At 44.0% G+C, this 19,376-nt stretch overlaps 1 protein-coding gene across 2 annotated transcripts in view; it reads right to left on the bottom strand.

The window, feature by feature from the left end:
- The window catches only part of LOC121875526 (paramyosin, long form-like), an 86,221-nt gene that overhangs the window by 41,588 nt on the left and 25,257 nt on the right, over nucleotides 1–19,376 (bottom strand). For both annotated transcript variants that reach the window (XM_042380095.1, XM_042380094.1), the window contains exons 2-3: nucleotides 3,804–3,860; nucleotides 1,309–1,395 (exon numbers count right to left, since the gene is read on the bottom strand). In XM_042380095.1, coding sequence (XP_042236029.1) covers nucleotides 1,309–1,395; nucleotides 3,804–3,860 — 144 coding nt within the window. The remainder of the gene's footprint in view (nucleotides 1–1,308; nucleotides 1,396–3,803; nucleotides 3,861–19,376) is intronic.

Here is a 19,376-nt window from a genome sequence, read left to right on the forward strand (position 1 = left end):
AGTCTTTGCTCGAATGGGTGGGGGTAAGTTGTTCCACACCTTCACACCGTGATATTTTATGGAGGTCTGGAACTGAGAGGAGCGCATAGGGGGCGGTCTTAGTAGCTCTGGGTGCCTCAAGTTGTATCTCTTATTATTCCGGAACCGGAAATAATTATTGTCAAGCAAGTGATTGATAGATTTGTAAACAAAGAGGGCACAGCAGTAGGTGTTAATATCTTCGAATTTTAAAATTTTCAATATAGCAAATTTCTAGTTTGTGTGATCTGTTTTTTTCACGTAGGTCATTGTCCATACAACTCTCTTTTATGCAGTAACCAGAGATTGTGTTTTTGAAGAGCCAGAGGCACTCCATAGTGTGTGACAGTGTATCAGGTGTTGGTAGACAAGATCATGATAGATTTCTTTCATTGCTGTGAGAGTGAGTGACTGACTGTCGAGTGTGATACATGATACCACACTGTTTATTGACTTTACTGTGAATGGCTTGTATGTGGTTTCTCCAGTTAAGTTTCTCATCAACAATAACTCCGAGGAATTTAGTATTTTGTTCGCGTTTGAGGACTGTACTACCAAGGTACAGGGGGTCCAAATCTGGGGGTAAGTTTTTCCTTCTGTGAAAGATCGTGTAGTGGGTTTTCTCAAGGTTTAAGGTCAGTTTATTACGTATTACCCAACTCCTGACTTTAGTTAATTCAGTGTTCATAGTTCTCATCAAGGAATGAAGGTCTGAGTTGCTGGCATAGAGATTACTATCAACTGCAAATAAGTTGTATTTTATGAGTGAGCTGGCTTGGACTATGTCGTTTATGTACAACAAAAACAGTACTGGACCGAGAATGGAACCTTGGGGGACTCCATACAAGATTGGCAAGGAATCAGATTGGTGATTATTATAGCAGACATACTGCATCCTGTTGGACAGATATGGTGAGTGCTGTAACAATTACCTTTAAAAAAACTAGTAATCTATATAGGAAGGTCAGTAGTAAGTAAGGTGTTAAGAAAATAGGTCAGTAGTGAGTTAAGGTGTTAAGAAAGTAGGTCAGTAGTGAGTTAAGGTGTTAAGAAAGTAGGTCAGTAGTGAGTTAAGGTGTTAAGAAAGTAGGTCAGTAGTGAGCAAGGTGTTAAGAAAATAGGTCAGTAGTGAGTTAAGGTGTTAAGAAAGTAGGTCAGCAGTAAGAAAAGTATTAGGAAAGTATGTCAACAGTGAATATAATTTGTTGTAGCGAACTTCAGACACAATTCATAAATAAAATAATCCTCATTCATGTAATCTGCCTCAATAAAGACACACTGAGTTCTTACCTGACCATCGGCGCCAGCTTCTACCTCTTCGATACGTTCAGAGAGTTGAATCACCTGAACACTGAGGTCAGCCTTCTCTCGTTCAACCTGTCGAGACGAAGAAGAATATAATAACTTGTATGTAAAATCAAACTAAACGACTGAAAGCTTAATCCTGAAATTATACTTTGATATCCGTAAATTATCCTACCACACCCTGTATCGTCACACCTTATACTGCCACACCCTGTATCGCCGCACCTTATACTGCCACACCCTGTATCACCACACCTTATCCTGCCACACCCTGTATCACCACACCTTATCCTGCCACACCCTGTATCGTCACACCTTATCCTGCCACACCCTGTATCACCACACCTTATCCTGCCACACCCTGTATCATCACACCTTATCCTTCCACACCCTGTAACACCACATCTTATCCTGCCACACCCTGTATCATCACACCTTATCCTTCCACACCCTGTATCACCACACTTTATCCTGCCACACCCTGTATCACCACACCTTATACTGCCACACCCTGTAACACCACACCTTATCCTGCCACACCCTATATCACCACACCTTATCCTGCCACACCCTGTATCACCACACCTTATCCTGCCACACCCTGTAACACTTGTGGTCTTTCTTAGCGTAAATTAATACTTCAAAACATTTCTCTAAATTTTCTGATTTGTTTCTTATCAACTGTACGACTTATTGGTGTCAGTACCAGCTGTAAGGCTTATTGGTGTCAGTACCAGCTGTAAGGCTTATTGGTGTCAGTACCAGCTGTTTATTATTGACGTTAGTGCCAGCTATGATTCCTTCAGAGGCCAGTGCCAGCTGTATCATACCAGCTATGAGGCCTATAATGGCTAGTGCTAACTGGTCCTTACCAGCTGTGAGGCTTGGTGCCAGCTGGCGACACCGGGTGCGCCCATAGCTCAAGATGGCTCCTCCGTCCTCAATCACGTCCACAGCTTTAACTTTGTGTCACCACCTCCATACACCATCTTACACCACCTGCCACCACCTTATACCATCTGCCACCACCACCTTACACTACCTGTCAACACCACCTGTCACCACCTGTCACCACCTACCACCACCACCTGTCACCACCTACCACCCACCACCTGTCACCACCTATCACCACCACCTGTCACCACCACACCCTGTACCACCACCTGTCACCACCTACCACCACTACCTGTCACCACCTCACCACCCACCTGTCACCACCTACCCTGCTCATCCACCACCACCACCTGTCACCTGTCACCACCCACCACCACCCACCTGTCACCACCTACCACCACCACCTGTCACCACCTGTCACCACCTACCACCTGTCACCACCTACCACCACCTGTCACCACCCACCACCACCACCACCACTTTACTTTACACCATCAACAACACATCACATTATGGTACATCAAACTCACTCGGTAGATTAACTTAACACTGTTTGTAAGGTTCACTATACCTGTATCATATTATGTTGTCTTGTTCCCTATTATCATACTAAATATATGGTGTGTGTGTGTGTGTGTGTGTGTGTGTGTGTGTGTGTGTGTGTGTGTGTGTGTGTGTGTGTGTGTGTGTGTGTGTGTGTGTGTGTGTGTGTGTGTGTGTGTGTGTGTGTGTGTGTGTGTGTGTGTGTGTGTGTGTGTGTGTGTGTGTGTGTGTGTGTGTGTGTGTGTGTGTTAGTAAAGACATCACAATGGACACAGGTATATGCACCAACAACAGCACATGAGACATACTTAAGACTCTTGGCTAACAACGGGGTCGTTTATGGAGCTGCAACGAGGTGTAGGAATGTGCTGGTGAGTGAGCGAGTTGTCTGGTGAGTGAGAGTTGTCTTGAGAGAGTTGTCTGGTGAGTGAGCGAGTTGTCGAGTTGTCTGGTGAGTGAGAGAGTTGTCTGGTGAGTGAGTGAGCGAGTTGTCTGGTGAGTGAGTCCGAGAGAGTTGTCTGTGAGTGAGAGAGAGTTGTCTGGTGAGTGAGGAGTTGTCTGTGAGTGAGCGAGTTGTCTGGTGAGTGAGAGAGTTGTCTGGTGAGTGAGCGAGTTGTCTGTGAGGAGCGAGTTGTCTGGTGAGTGAGCGAGTTGTCTGGTGAGTGAGCGAGTTGTCTGGTGAGTGAGCGAGTTGTCTGGTGAGTGAGAGAGTTGTCTGGTGAGTGAGCGAGTTGTCTGGTGAGTGAGAGTTGTCTGGTGAGGACAGCGACACATACCTTCACTGGGTGTTATTGAAAGAACGACCGTTGGCCTGAAGATTAGGCCGTCAAGATCTGCTCACATGATGATTGAACACCCTAACTTATCCTATCCTGCCCTGAGTACTAACAACAGTGACAGGTGGTTGAGTACTAACAACAGTGACAGGTGGTTGAGTACTAACAACAGTGACAGGTGGTTGAGTACTAACAACAGTGACAGGTGGTTGAGTACTAGCAACAGTGACAGGTGGCTGAGTACTAACAAACACTCGAAGTACTCACCCTCTGCCTGAGCTCCCTCTCGTACTCGATGTCTTCCATAAGCAGACGGATCTTGTCCTGCAAGTAGAGACTCCAAGGTTAGTCGTGACCCACAACACCAGGTAATAATAATAATTGTTATTATTATTATTTTTTTATTATTATAACAGTAATAATAATAATAATAATAATAATAATAATAATAATAATAATAATAATAATAATAATAATAATAACAATAATGTAACACTATTAATAATAATAATAATAATAATAATGTAATAATAGTAATAGTAACAATTGCAATAGTAAAAATAATATATATAATAATAAATTTTAATTACTCTAGTTATAATTATTATTCACGCTTCAACGCTTCTCCCGTTTACTCATATTCTGACCTTAGGGTCGTCGTTCGCGTCCAGGGCACACAGAGTTACCCAGCTGTGAATAGGTGCCTAATTTTGTAGTTGGGAAAGTGTAGGCAGTCGATTGCAGTGCTGGCCACGCTGCTTCATAGAGCACACAAAAAAGATGTATTCTATAGCGAGATGTATCCTTACTGGCCAATGCAGGTTTACGGGGCCTTTTTACTTATATACAAACCTGTTATTGTCAGTTCCAACCCTGTCTCAATTCTGCATGATTAACGAAAATTAATATAGTACTAATAATGATAACAAAATATGATAATGAATATAAGGAAATAGACAATGGAAGACCTGTGAGAGAAGACAGAGAAGCGTTGTATAATGGAAGATGGAGAGACCGGGCATAAAGAAGATAATGTATATATTAATGTTATCTCTGTCTCTACAATATATAACATAACACAATTAACCACATTATGATCCTCAGTTAACCTTAACCAACTATTTAATCAACGTTGAAAGAATGTGTCAATGAGTCACAGAGAAAGCACTTGCGGGCTCAAGCAACGGCCTCTTGCCAAGCTCCCCCCACCTGCCTCCTACCCTCCCACCCCCTCTCCTGGCTCATAACTCCACATTTAGCCCACCCCCAAACTACCACCATATCTAGTTCACCTTCACGTCTCTTCCATATCACATTTACTACTACATTTTAACCCCTCCATTTATCTTGTCTATTCCACCCCCGCCCCTTCTAGTTTACCATTCCACTTAGTGTACCGTCCCACATAGTGTACCGTCCCACCAAGTGTACCTAATATACGGTACAGACACACACTACTGTACTCCCATAACTAGGTCGCGCCTTTGTCTAGTACTGCTCCACCATTATCACTTTTAGTTCACACCATCACACCCAGTAGAGTTGTACACCATCACACCCAGTAGAGTTGTACACCATCACACCCAGTAGAGTTATACGCCATCACACCCAGTAGAGTTGTACACCATCACACCCAGTAGAGTTATACACCATCACACCCAGTAGAGTTGTACACCATCACACCCAGTAGAGTTGTACCTCATCACAACTAATCTTATAAAGATATAACCATGCAGCAGGAATGCGAAGTGTCACAACTTATTTTGGACTATTTACAAGCTGGGTTTTCCAATACAGAAATGATAAGACTTGTATATTTAGCTGTGAGATAAGGATGTGGTGTATATCTTCCACTTAAAGAGTTGTTACATGTATGTGGTTGGAAAATATTAGAATGATGAGGACTGTGATGATGAACTTCGACTATGTGGAACTTGTGTGGAGTAACGAGGATGGTATGATAGTAAATGGTCAGGTGTTGCGACTGGGTTTGAAAGGAGAGGGAATGATGGACTGGATTTGATTGTCACAATGACCATAGAATTGCTGGTAAAAATCTGGAAATAAACACATGCATAGTATATTCTCTGATATGGAAGGGGGGGGGAGGGGGTAATCAGGAAGAGAAGGAGTGAATAGTTTCAGAATGTGGCTTTGTGGTGCTTGATCCTGTCCGTGAGAATATTAGTAATTCGTATGAGAATTGACTTGGTTGTTGTAATGGTAAGAAGTAATTTAGAAGTAAAATGTGGAATAACTCGAGAAAAAAATTTCCCTGCAGTGTTAGACCTGTGGTGACTCCAGGAGAGCTTATTAGTTATATTAAGACGGAATATTAACAGAGATGATGGGAATGATAAGAATGTTATTCTTATTAAATCCATTGTTTAAAATTATCTTTGTTTGTAATAGAGAGTTAGTGTTTGTGTCGTGGGGGTTGAACGTGCCTGTCCACTGAGCTATGGAGTGTTGGTCTACTTTCATCGGGGTTATGATGTATCTGGGTGATCAGCTGGGAAACTTTACAGTGCTACTTTTTATCAATAATGGAACTTTTGCTGTTGGAGGCAATGGAAAGGAAATTAACAACGTGGAGTATGGAATAGTTGGAACAAGAACTGAACCTTGAAGAACTCCAGTACCGATGGAAAAAAAATTGAGAGATTTACCGGTCACAACTGTTCAACTCTGATGGTTTGAGAAGAATGAGATGCTTCACTGAATAATAAAGAATCCGTGAGACCCGGATATACAAATTTGGCAAAGGGAGTGAGATGAAAGATCTTGTTAGAAGCTTTTGATACGCCACAAGGTTAACGAGATGAGATTTGCCAAAGCTGTCATGAGCACAGTCAAGCTTATGAGTTAGGAAGGTTGGCAGATGGGTAGTGGTGAGAAAACATACGACATAAGGGTCGGGGAGAAATTGGTATTTTGTATAATTTTGAGTATTGATTTATCTATAAGTGATGACTGAATTGGGTGAAGACTGACGTGGGTGATGACTAATGGGTGATTAATTGGTGATGACTGAGTTGGGTGATGACTGACGTGGGTGATGACTGACGTGGGTGATGACTAATGGGTGATGACTGATTGGGGGTGACTGAGTTGTGTGAAGACTGACGTGGATGACTAATGGGTGATGACTGAGTTGGGTGGTGACTGATGTGGGTGATCAGACTAAGTTGGGTGATGACTGATTGGTGACGACTGAGTAAGGTGAAGACTGACGTGGGTGATGACTGCTGGTTGATGACTAATGGGTGATGACTGATAGGTGATCACTGACGTGGGTGATGACTGAGTTGGGTGAAGACTGACGTGGGTGATGACTGAGTTGGGTGAAAACTAACGTGGGTGATGCCTAATGGGTGATGACTGACGTGGTTGATGACTGATGGGTGATGACTGATTGGTGATGACTGAGTTGGGTGAAGGCTGATGTGGATGATGACTGGTGGGTGATAACTAATGGGTGATGGGTGATGACTGATTGGTGATGACTGAGTTGGGTGAAGTCTGACGTGGATGATGACTGGTGGGTGATAACTAATGGGTGATGGGTGATGACTGATTGGTGATGACTGAGTTGGGTGAAGACTGATGTGGTTGATGACTAATGGGTGATGACTGATGGATGATGACTAATTAGTGATGACTGAGTTGGATGAAGACTGATGTGGATGATGACTGGTGGGTGATAACTAATGGGTGATGGGTGATGACTGATTGGTGATGACTGAGTTGGGTGAAGACTGATGTGGGTGATGACTGAGTTGGGTGATGACTGACGTTGGTGATGACAGACACATACACACACACACACACACATACGGAGAAATAATTCATATCCTGAACTGTTTACATGACATTTTACTGTTTATATGACATTTCTGTTGTTTACATGACACTTTTACTGTTTACATGACTTCTGTTGTTTACATGACACTTCTACTGTTTAAATGAGGGAACACAACAGTGGTTCACCCTCCCCTATGTGTAGTTCACGATACAGTAATTGAGGTTCAGCCTCAACTACTGACAGCCCAATATGGGCGCTGCGGTTACAGTACACAGAAGATTAAGCTCTCGGCACACAAGGATGCACTGTGGTTGGTACTGCACTTGACCACACACTTTCCCCCCAAAAGTAAAATTTGGTACCGGTACTCCTCCTCAGCTGGGTGGAGTGAGGCTGCCCCGGGTTCGAAGCAGACTACCCAGTATTCCATTAAAACTGCTTCATCTCGACTCTCAAATTTTTTAATTCGTCCCACTTGACATTTTGTTCAGTTCCAGAGTAATTTCCCATCACATTTATGCAGTTGTGGAATGCGTCTGTGTCTGTCTGTGCATATAGGAGAGTAAACATACCCTGAACAAGACTATTAAGAGCAACGGAGGGGAGGATCTTACACAGGCCACCGGCTTCCTGCCCCCAACTTGGTCATCACAAGTTGCGGTGGTGTTAGGTAAACAAGGCAGATATATATAATCTTTATATATATCCTAACATAGGTTTTTTAACCTCCTTGACTATATTGTGTTCGTAAAGGAAATCTACCACGAGGGATCTGATTTACCATTATGAGTACAGGAAAGACAACTCCCGGAATGGCAATACCGAACCCTTGCGTTTATTTTAGGTCAAGAACGTGTTGGCTGCCTGCCCTGCTCTGCCCGGCCCTCCCCATCTGCCCACGCATACACAAACGCGCGTGCGCACACACACACACACACACACACACACACACACACACACACACATAAAACTGTGATTTAGGTTTGAGAGAGAGAGAAAGAGGGAGATTCCATCTAGTCTACATTAATATTAACAGCAACTTCCTTAGCCAAAAGTAAAGTTGTTTTTTATAGTCGTGGCAGCGTAAAATCATGTCATCCACAAAGACAACTCCAACAGAAAAGGAGATCCTTTAATACATATTTATTAACACTATCTGATTGGCATCTAAACGTGTTAAAAACATGTGTGATGTCTAGCCAGAGGTGCAAGACGACAGAAATAAACACATCACTGTATCTATAAAACAAATGCAGCTCCCTGACTCTCCTTAGAACAGAGCGTCAAATCCATCTGACCAATGTGATTAAGGCTGATAAATTATATTGTATATTTACTGGAAGCACAGAACAATACTGACATAATATGATGCATAATGAGGACTACTGAACGAGTTTTAGAACGGTGTACTGTTACTCTGCACACGACGAATTCCTGATTATTATATCCTGACACAGTCGGACACATGTGATGGTGGTTGTGTGAGTGTATGATTGTGTGAATATCCAGACTAATCATCAGCGCCAACATAGTCATTCGTCTCCCCATTTAGCTTCCCTGAACCTCGCCGTGTCTTGTTACACATTCTTATGAAGACAAACTAAGCATCACATCTAAATTTATGTATAATGATTATATTGACACATAAGCACCAGTGGATGATACAACAGCAGGATTGCCATGATGAGACTGGGTGTGATCACGAGTGTGTGAGGTTGAGGTGTGGGCGGTGTAGTCAAAGAGGAAGGGAAGCAGTATGTGGTTGGTGCGGGAGGAGACGACATTGAGGAGGCCGGCGCCACCTTCCACTCATTAGGACACGCTCCAAGAATAATAGTGAAGCTCTTTCCTGGAGTTATCCGGGTGACTGGTAGATGCACGGGGGCGGTAGAGTAACCAGTGAGCGGGATTCCCTCAAAAAGTACATTATCGTTTGCTTATAGTCCTCTAGTATATAATATTACAAGCCCCGTGACAATGACGAATTGTTTAAGTTAACCTTCTGCGTTCAACAGTTAGGTTTGGTTATATCATGAAAGAAGTGGGGAAAGTATATGGTTAATAAAGTGTTACTGAATGAGAGGTTGGTTCCCAGGCTCCGTGTATTCCCCAAGTGTCCTACACCAGGGCGGCATCTCTTCCCTTCCATTCATTCCTGTCGTACACCAAGGTGTGAAAACACGTTCGTGTGAAATGAGCCTTATACCCTTGCCCAGCCTTGAGTCCTTTTAGCCGAGTCACTGTTATCATTCTATCTCAGTATAAAGACCAAATACCTAACAGGGATGCAGTACGTGTTTCTTGCTACAGCGATCATTTGTGTTGTCTTCTGTAATTACCGTAGATATTTGTGTAAACATCCGGACTATATTTGGGTTTTATATCGTAGACGAGAAGAAAAAAGTTTTAACACAAAATCTCCAAAGACGTTTTAGATGCAAATTTCCTCTTTTATTTTTCATTCAATAAAAGAATTTAGATGTTGGTGTCATAACAGGAAGTAATTTCGAGTTTCTCATAAAATATAGCCAAAGTTAAGGAAATATTAGGGGAGATAGTCTACTGCGTCTCTTAGCAAAGGAACCCACAGTGAGACCTCCATTTAATGGACGTCTCCACATAATCCATGAGCTGGGAGTTGGGGGGGGTTTCACATCTAACAGACCCTCGATATAACGAATTTCCTCCTGTATATAGTTTGTTAGATGAGGGTTTCACATTTAGCATAACCTCGATATAAGGGAATTCCATCTCTATTTAGTATTTTAGTCCGTTAAATAGCGGTGTCACTCTATACATATATTACGCCGGCCTGGATAACACGCTCTAATAAGTCTCAAACTATATATTATGTTCATGTCTATTATATAAAGCTAAAAGAAAACCATTAATCTCCTCAATGATTATTTCTGTGTTGTGGTAAGTGTAGGTCCAGCGCTCAGACCAGACACAACAGATGCCGCCGTAGACCTCTTACTTTTATTCTCGGCTTCAGAGTAAATGTTTCCCACCTCGTTAATATAGCTGTGTTACCGGTGTTGTCAGTGTGTTACTGGTGCCGTCTGTGTGTTACTGGTGCCGTCTGTGTGTTACTGGTGCAATCTGTGTGGTATAGTTGCCAACTGTATGGTATTAGTGCCATCTAAATGGCACAAATGCCAGCCGATAAGTGTTAGTGCCATTATACAGGTAACAGGTGTATGACACTGGTCCCAGCAGTATGCTACAGATGAGCTGTGAGGTATTGGTGCCATCTATGTAACAGAGGGATCAGCTGTGTGGATGGTGGTAGTGACGATGTTTGAGGTAGTGGTGGTGGTGGGTTAGGTTAGGTTACCCATTTATATCACAGGAACAATAATTACTCGCTTTAGCTTCAAAGGCCCTTCTGATATTGTCAAAAATGACGATCAACAACAGAATATCCATCATGTCTGGAGTTATGTTGAGTCCATATTTAGATCACCCGTAACAGCAGTGTGTCAAGTCACTCTTGAGGCCAACCAGACCTTCAGTGTCAAACGCCGGCGGTCTGTACAGGGTGGCCTTATACACACCATATTAATACATATACTGTTACCAGGTGCTGAATGAAAATAAAAAAACTCGTTGAGTTTCCATCGACAGAAATGGACCACAGAATGTAAGGGATTTCTTCAGGAGCTGTATTAATGGTCATGAAATAAAGACGCTTTTGAAAATGTATTTATACAAGTAAAGTTACATGTACTCCTGACCTCACCAGACACTGTAGCGACATACACAGAGGACTCAAAGTACTGTACAAGAGTAACCTCCCCAGGCCAGTCCCTCCCCAGGTAACTCTTCAGTGTTCTTCATATTTTCCTTCACCACAAAAGTTACCATAGGAGAAATCTTCATAATCTTCAACATTTTGGGAATTCGTAAATACAGTATGTCCGATTAGCCGAGGCGGACCAGCTGATTGAATTGAATTGTAACAGTTTATTTAGCCAGAAAAATACAGATACAGAGTAGATAATAATAACAATATTAACATGGCTGAGCCAGTTGAGAACCTGAGCTCTCTTTTAGGCACCTGATATATACTATACATTTATCTCAAGGAAGTATTATGTAACATTTAGTATCATCTGGAATAGTACAATAGCATGGTGGTAATAAGTACATCTCATAATGTTACCATGGTTATCACTTCAATATTTATTTATTTTATTATTTATTTTTATTTTATTTTATTATTTTTTATTTATTTATACATACATATACACATACCCATACATATATACACATATATATATATATATATATATATATATATACACACACATACACACATATATATATATATATATATATATATATATATATATATATATATAAATTAGAGTGGAATTTAAAAACATAAATATAATGGGGGAGCAGTACAACCTGGGTTGTGCAGTAATAAGGTTGAACAAGAGGACAGAGCTTTCAGGATTATGTCTAGTTGGCAATTATGTTTATTGCAATGGTAATTACTGATGTCACCCCCGACCACCACACTCCGATAATATATATATATATATATATATATATATATATATATATATATATATATATATATATATATATATATATATATATTTATATATATATATATATATTTATATATATTGCATCGAATAAATCTTTTTAAAAAAAATAAACTGCTTCTTATATAAGGAGAGAACGACTGGTTGAATACTAATAATATTATTGTTATTAACATTAGTGATAGCGACAATAACAATACAGTAAACATCACCTGAGTTGATAAAATCCCTGCCCTCGAACCATCACCATAGCAAAGTAAACTCGTATCTAAATAGTGGCTTTATTACTTTAAATTAATGTAGTCACCTCTGGAGACCATTTCACATCATCGTTTTCCTTAACCTTAAAAAAGCTTCATGTTATCATTGCGCAAACCGTTACCATGGCAACACTGCGTATTATGTCGCAATTTGCACCAAACGTGTATCATATGGACCCTGTCACATTTGGATCAAACTTGCCAAATTTAGTGCAAGTCCGCAGACCCATCCTTAGAGTTATTAACTGAGAGACAAACAAACAGAGCCGCCGACAGTTATGGGCAGGGTAATAATAACGACGATACTGGTAATGATAATAACAGAGCTGAGATCATGAAGGCATCCATCACACTAACAGGACCACGAAGTTCGTCTGTGTGAGGTTGAGTTGACTAGTTTGGCACGATGCTTCCTGGGCTTATTTGGGGTGTGGTCTGGCACTGTCATATTAAACTCTCTCTCTCTCTCTCTCTCTCTCTCTTTATGTATGTATGCATGTATGTATGTATGTATGTATGTATGTATGTATGTATGATGGTTACTATAGAAGCATGTTTATGTATCTGTGTGTGTGTGTGTTTTGTATACGTTTGCCACCTGTATTATTCGTGTTTGTGTATATGTGTCTTTAAAGAAAATTAAGAATGAATTTATTATATTTTTCATTTTTGCCTCAATAACACATTGTATGAGTTACTAAGTGGACGGCTCGCCCCACCAACACAGTCAAGGGACTTCCTGGTGTGCAGTGTGTCGTCATCACTCTATAAATGACGTCGCCCTAAAGTTATATTTTCACCAGCGTATAATAATAACGTCATTGTGTACATACTACTTTTTTAATACGTTTAAGCATTCAATATTTATTCATGGACGATAAGGAACTTGTTTCTCAATATTACTGTGACTTTTAAAATAAGTAAAACATTAAAATGTACTAAACAAGTATTTTTGTATTCGTTAAAATTGTATTTCTAATTTACCTGGCAGCCAACACATCTAGTAGCAGCCATAACCCGTGACCTGTGTACCATGATCTAGTAGCAGCCATAACCCGTGACCTGTGTACCATGATCTAGTACCTTTACAGGTCTTAATGGGTGAGAGGGAAGTAGTCTCCCCCCCCCCAATATTTATATCTGAAGATCATACAATAAAGTCAACAAATACTAAGCATCATTCCTAAACCTTCAGGCACATTAAATAAACAAAAACACGATTTCACTCTTAGGTGTTTGAAGCCAATGAAAATTCGGTAACTTAACACACCGTCAAAATCCTTCTTCTTGTTAATGATAGATCAGTTAATAAAAGGAGAATATTTGTGTGCCTCAGTATAATTTCCACCTATTGTGCTGTGTTCTCCTATAATAACTATGCAGTTAATACAATGAAATGCATTAGTGTAGTTGGTCGGGAGAGTTGGCCGGGAGGTGTTTTGTGAGGCGGTGAGGAGGGAGCCAAATAGGGCGAGCCAGCGGGCCACGCTCACCCCAGATAAACACAACGTAACAACAGCTGCATCCACCGGCCCTTGGCTCCCTGACTACCTCACCCACACCTTCATATAGGGTATGTCACCTCCTGGGCTCCACTGTGGACAAGACTACCACAAAATCTGAGACAAGTGATACATGAAGCCTACCCTCACTAATCAGGGACACAGTAGCTATGTATCTTCCCTGATATAAGAGACACATGGACCCACAATCCCCCTGTGAAGGAACTCACTTAACCCGACTTTAATCTATCTCAGAAGAAAAAAAATCACATGTGACTCCCGCTCCTTGGTTTAAGGGATAAAACTGATACACATGACTCTCCCTGTAGAGTACACATATGACTCACTCCAACGGGATGAGGAACACATATGGCTCTCACGCCCCCGGGATAAGTGACACACGACACTCATTTCCCCAGGAGTGGTGACTTATGGTCCTCTCGCCTCTACTACATGAACACACGCGGCCCATATATCCTGGGACAAAGAACTAAAATAAATCCCCCAAATATGAGAGGTTAGCTAGGGGCAGTAGTGAAGGGGTGGGAGGTGGGGGTAGTAGTGAGGGGGTGAGTGGGGTAGTAGTTGAGGGGGGAGTGAGGTGTGGGTAGTAGTGGGAGGTGAGGGGGGGGTGAGGTGGGGGTAGTAGGAGGGGCTGAGGGGGGTGTAGTGAGGGGGTGAGTGGGGGGTGGTGGGGGGTGGGGTGGGGTGTGGTTAGGGGTGAGGTGTGGGTAGTAGTGAGGGGGTGAGGTGGGGGTAGTAGTGAGGGGGTGTGAGGTAGGGGTAGTAGTGAGGGGTGAGGTGGGGTAGTAGTGAGGGGGTGAGGTAGGGGTAGTGGTGAGGGGGTGAGGTGGGGGTGTGTGAGTGGTGAGGGTAGGGGGGTAGTGAGGGTGAGGTGGGGTAGTAGTGAGGGGTGGGTGGGGTAGTGGTGGGGAAGGTGAGGTGGGGGGTAGTAGTGAGGGGTGAGGTAGGGGTAGTAGTGAGGGGGTGAGGTGTGTGAGTGAGGGGGTGAGGTAGGGGTAGTAGTGAGGGGGTGAGGTGGGGTGGTGGTGAGGGGGGTGGGGTAGGGGGTGTGTGGGGGGGAGTAGGGGTAGTAGTGAGGGGTGAGGTGGGGCAGTAGTGAGGGGTGAGGTGGGGGGTAGTGAGGGGGTGAGGTGGGGCAGTGAGTGAGGGGGTGAGGTGGGTAGTAGTGAGGGGTGGGTGTGGGCAGTAGAGAGGGTGAGGTGGGGAGGTGTGAGTGAGGGGGTGAGGTGGGGGTAGTAGTGAGGGGTGAGGTGGGGGGTAGTAGTGAGGGGGTGAGGTGTGGGCAGTAGTGAGGGGGTGAGGTGGGGGTAGTAGTGAGGGTGAGGTGGGGAGTGAGTGAGGGTGAGGTGGGGGAGTGGCAGTAGTGAGGGGGTGAGGTAGGGGGTGGTAGGTGAGGGGTGAGGTGTGGGCAGTAGTGAGGGGTGTGGTGGGGGGTAGTAGTGAGGGGGTGAGGTGGAGGTGGTAGTGAGGGGGTGGTGGGGTGTGTAGTGAGGGTGAGGTGGGGTGTGAGTGAGGGTGAGGTGGGGGGTAGTAGTGAGGGTGAGGTAGGGGTAGTAGTGAGGGGGTGAGTGGGGGTAGTAGTGAGGGTGAGGTAGGGAGTGGTGAGGGGGTGGGGTGGGGGGTAGTAGTGAGGGGGTGAGGTGGGGGTAGTAGTGAGGGGGTGAGGTGTGGGCAGTGGTGAGGGGTGAGGTGGGGGTGTTAGTAGAGGGGGTGAGGTGTGGGCAGTAGTGAGGGGGGTGAGGTGGGGGTAGTAGTGAGTGGGTGAGGTAGGGGGTGTGGTGAGGGGGGTGAGGTGGGGGTAGTAGTGAGGGGTGAGGTGGGGATAGTAGTAGGGGTGAGGTAGGGGTAGTGGTGAGGGGTGAGGTAGGGGTGTGGGAGGGTGAGGTGGGGGTAGTAGTGAGGGGTGAGGTAGGGGGAGTAGTGAGGGGTGAGGTAGGGGGTGGTAGTGAGGGGTGAGGTGGGGGTAGTAGTGGGGGTGAGGTAGGGGTGGTGAGGGGGTGAGGGTAGGGATGTGGTGAGGGGGTGAGGTGGGGGTAGTAGTGAGGGGGTGAGGTGGGGTAGTAGTGAGGGGTGAGGTGGGGTGTAGTGAGTGAGGGGTGAGGTAGGGGTAGTAGTGAGGGGTGAGGTGTGGGTAGCAGTGGGGGTGAGGTAGGGGGTAGTAGTGAGGGGGTGGGGTAGGGGTAGTAGTGACGGGGGTGAGGTAGGGTAGTGAGAGTGGCAGGGGTGGGGTGTGGGTGTGTGAGGGGGGTGAGGTGGGGGTAGTAGTGAAGGGGTGAGGGTAGGGGTGTGGTGAGGGGGTGAGGTGTGGGTAGTAGTGAGAAGGGGTGTGAGGTAGGGGTGGTAGTGAGGGGGTGAGGTGGGGGGTAGTAGTGAGGGGGGGTGGGGTGGGGTAGTAGTGAAGGGGTGAGGTAGGGGTAGTAGTGAGGGGGTGAGGTAGGGGTGGTAGTGAGGGGGTAGGTAGGGTGAGTAGTGAGGGGTGGGGTGGGGTGTAGTAGTGACGGGGTGAGGTGTGGGTAGTAGTGACGGGGTGAGGTAGGGGGTAGTAGTGGAAGGGGTGAGGTGGGGATAGTGAGTGAGGGGTGAGGTGTGGGTGTGGTGACGGGGTGAGGTGTGGGTTGTGAGGGGGTGGTGGGGTGTGGTGAGGGGGTGAGGTAGGGGTAGTAGTGAGGGGGTGAGGTAGGGGTAGTAGTGAGGGGGTGAGGTGGGGGTAGTAGTGAGGGGGTGAGGTAGGGGTAGTAGTGAGGGGGTGAGGTAGGGGTAGTAGTGAGGGGGTGAGGTAGGGGTAGTAGTGAGGGGGTGAGGTAGGGGTATGTGGTATCTTTACTGGCAGCGGTGTTCTTGTCTCAGCTGTGAGGAAAGCAGTAACACAAACAGTCGTCGTAAAAAGTCCACTTTGCTCCATCTAAATTTAATGTACTTTCTTTTTATCCATCTGTTCTCTTACTTTTCATCTTTACTTTTGCTTATTTTGGTCTTCCTGTTATTTCCTAATGGTGTTTTCTTTACTTTTGTTCCCTCTCTTACTTCCATTTTCTGGCCTTTATCGTTTTGTGTATTTTATTCCCTTCTGTTCTTTGTCTCTTCAGTCCTCCTCCTTACTCTCTGTCTGCGTCTCCCAGCAGTGTTTGGCAGCTGAGAGGTGTGATGCTGCGCCAAGGTCTGGTTCCTCTGGGTGTCACCAACGTCCCCCTCCCCCTCCCCCTCCCCGAGTAATGTCTCTCCTGGCTCTCTTGTAAAGTTAGTGAAGGTCGTCTCAAATTTTTGTGGGTGACAATAATCATATACTCCTGATATTGTAGTCGTTTTCGTTTACATTATAGAAAGTACCATTAGGAAACCTTGCTATAATGGGATTTTGTCAGCAGTTCAGGCCAAAGTGGGGTTTTTTTTCCCGAAAGTTGTTGTTTCATCAATCGGTAACTGCCACAATAGACTTAAATAATACAAATAGGAATTTCTACAACGTAAGCTAGCTAGGTGGCTGACCATTGTATTACCACTTCATTATTCTATTTCACCTTAATCCAAACAAACTAGACTACAGTACTTAAAGAAACGAGATTAGATAAGTATGCGGGTTGAAACGGGAGTTACAAAGACCATCTGAGGAAGCTGAATACCTCATCAACGCCTTACCACAAGAGACGCGGCTATAATAACGATACAGACATTGAAGGGGTTACAAGGGATTGATATGTCATGAGGAGGCGACACCACCACTCACACCACATAACAGCATTACCATAGGTCATAGTTTTAACTTGTTTAAGACACGTCCACACAACAACCTGAGACGAACTAACTTGTTGCAGCGCCTGGTAGATGGATACAACAGGTCACTTAAGAAGGTGTTCGGGTGTTGTTTTATGTGAAGACAAGATGAGCGCCGAGTAGATCAAGTTATCGTGTTCCATTACCAAGCTCTAAGTGTATGTTATAAAGCTATTTGCCTTCTCGTTATTGTTTCGACAAATATCATAGAAAATAATGAAGTTCTTGAAATACTGATGTAGAATCTTCAAGAAAACGCTCAGTAACCTATCATAATAACTTGTGATATTTTGGTCCATTCTGATATTTCTTATCAAAATACATATTTTTTTTTACCTTACTTGCGTGATTACAAGAGCAGCTGCCATAATAGTATATAATTTATTAAGTTTGATCATAAAGAGATTCACTCATTGCATCTTCTTTCGTTTATGAAATTCCCTTTGCTTCACCGTACACTCACTGATCTTCAACACTCCAAGGTCTTAAGTCAAATGGATTTCTGTTCTAAGGGGCCCTAGTCCGACTGGGCCCCAACTTAACCTAGCAATTAGGGTTGAGGACCGATTAGGACTTGAAGTCATCAGTCGGAGCTACAATCATAATGGTTAACCTGAGGTAGGGAAGGACAGCAGATGTATACTGTACCAAGACAGTGATCAACACTATGTACTGTATACTGTACCAAGACAGTGATCGACACTATGTACTGTATACTGTACCAAGACAGTGATCGACACTATGTACTGTATACTGTACCAAGACAGTGATCGACACTATGTACTGTATACTGTACCAAGACAGTGATCAACACTATGTACTGTATACTGTACCAAGACAGTGATCGACACTATGTATACTGTACCAAGACAGTGATCAACACTATGTACTGTATACTGTACCAAGACAGTGATCAACACTATGTACTGTATACTGTACCAAGACAGTGATCGACACTATGTACTGTATACTGTACCAAGACAGTGATCGACACTATGTACTGTATACTGTACCAAGACAGTGATCGACACTATGTACTGTATACTGTACCAAGATAGTGATCGACACTATGTACTGTATACTGTACCAAGACAGTGATCGACACTATGTACTGTATACTGTACCAAGACAGTGATCGACACTATGTACTGTATACTGTACCAAGACAGTGATCGACACTATGTACTGTATACTGTACCAAGACAGTGATCGACACTATGTATACTGTACCAAGACAGTGATCAACACTATGTATACCGTACCAAGACAGTGATCGACACTATGTATACTGTACCGAGACAGTGATCAATACTATGTATACTGTACCAAGACATTGATCAACACTATGTATACTGTACCAAGACAGTGATCAACACTATGTATACTGTACCAAGACAGTGATCAACACTATGTATACTGTACCAAGACAGTGATCAACACTAAGTATAATGTACCAAGACAGTGATCAACACTAAGTATACTACCCAGGACAATGACTTCCACAACGTACCGTACGTAAGGCCACACTATTTACTGTACCCAGAACAGTGATCGTGGAAGACAAGAAGAAAGGTCAATCTATAAGAATACAAACGTCCTGGGCCTTACCCGGACAAGACCGACAAGAGAATGTGGCGTTAAGTTGTGTAGATATCTGCCGGTAGCCTGTGAGCTGCCCACCTGCGCCCACACGCTTGCCGATAATCCCAGGATCCCTGACTTAGGTTATCAAAGGTAGCCGCGACGTTGTACGAACGTTGTTGGGCTTCGGACACAACACTCACCGCAGGTCGGACACGTAAATTAGGGAACCACAAGTATCAACAAACGGGAGCCATGGTGGGCCAGCCAGCATGATACGAAGTAAACCTTTACACAAGGGAGTAATTAGGGACTATGGCAGGCAGGGCAGTTAAAAGTGG

This window comes from Homarus americanus, unplaced genomic scaffold (genome assembly GCF_018991925.1).
Source record: "Homarus americanus isolate GMGI-L3 unplaced genomic scaffold, GMGI_Hamer_2.0 scaffold44579, whole genome shotgun sequence".
NCBI lineage: Eukaryota > Metazoa > Arthropoda > Malacostraca > Decapoda > Nephropidae > Homarus > Homarus americanus.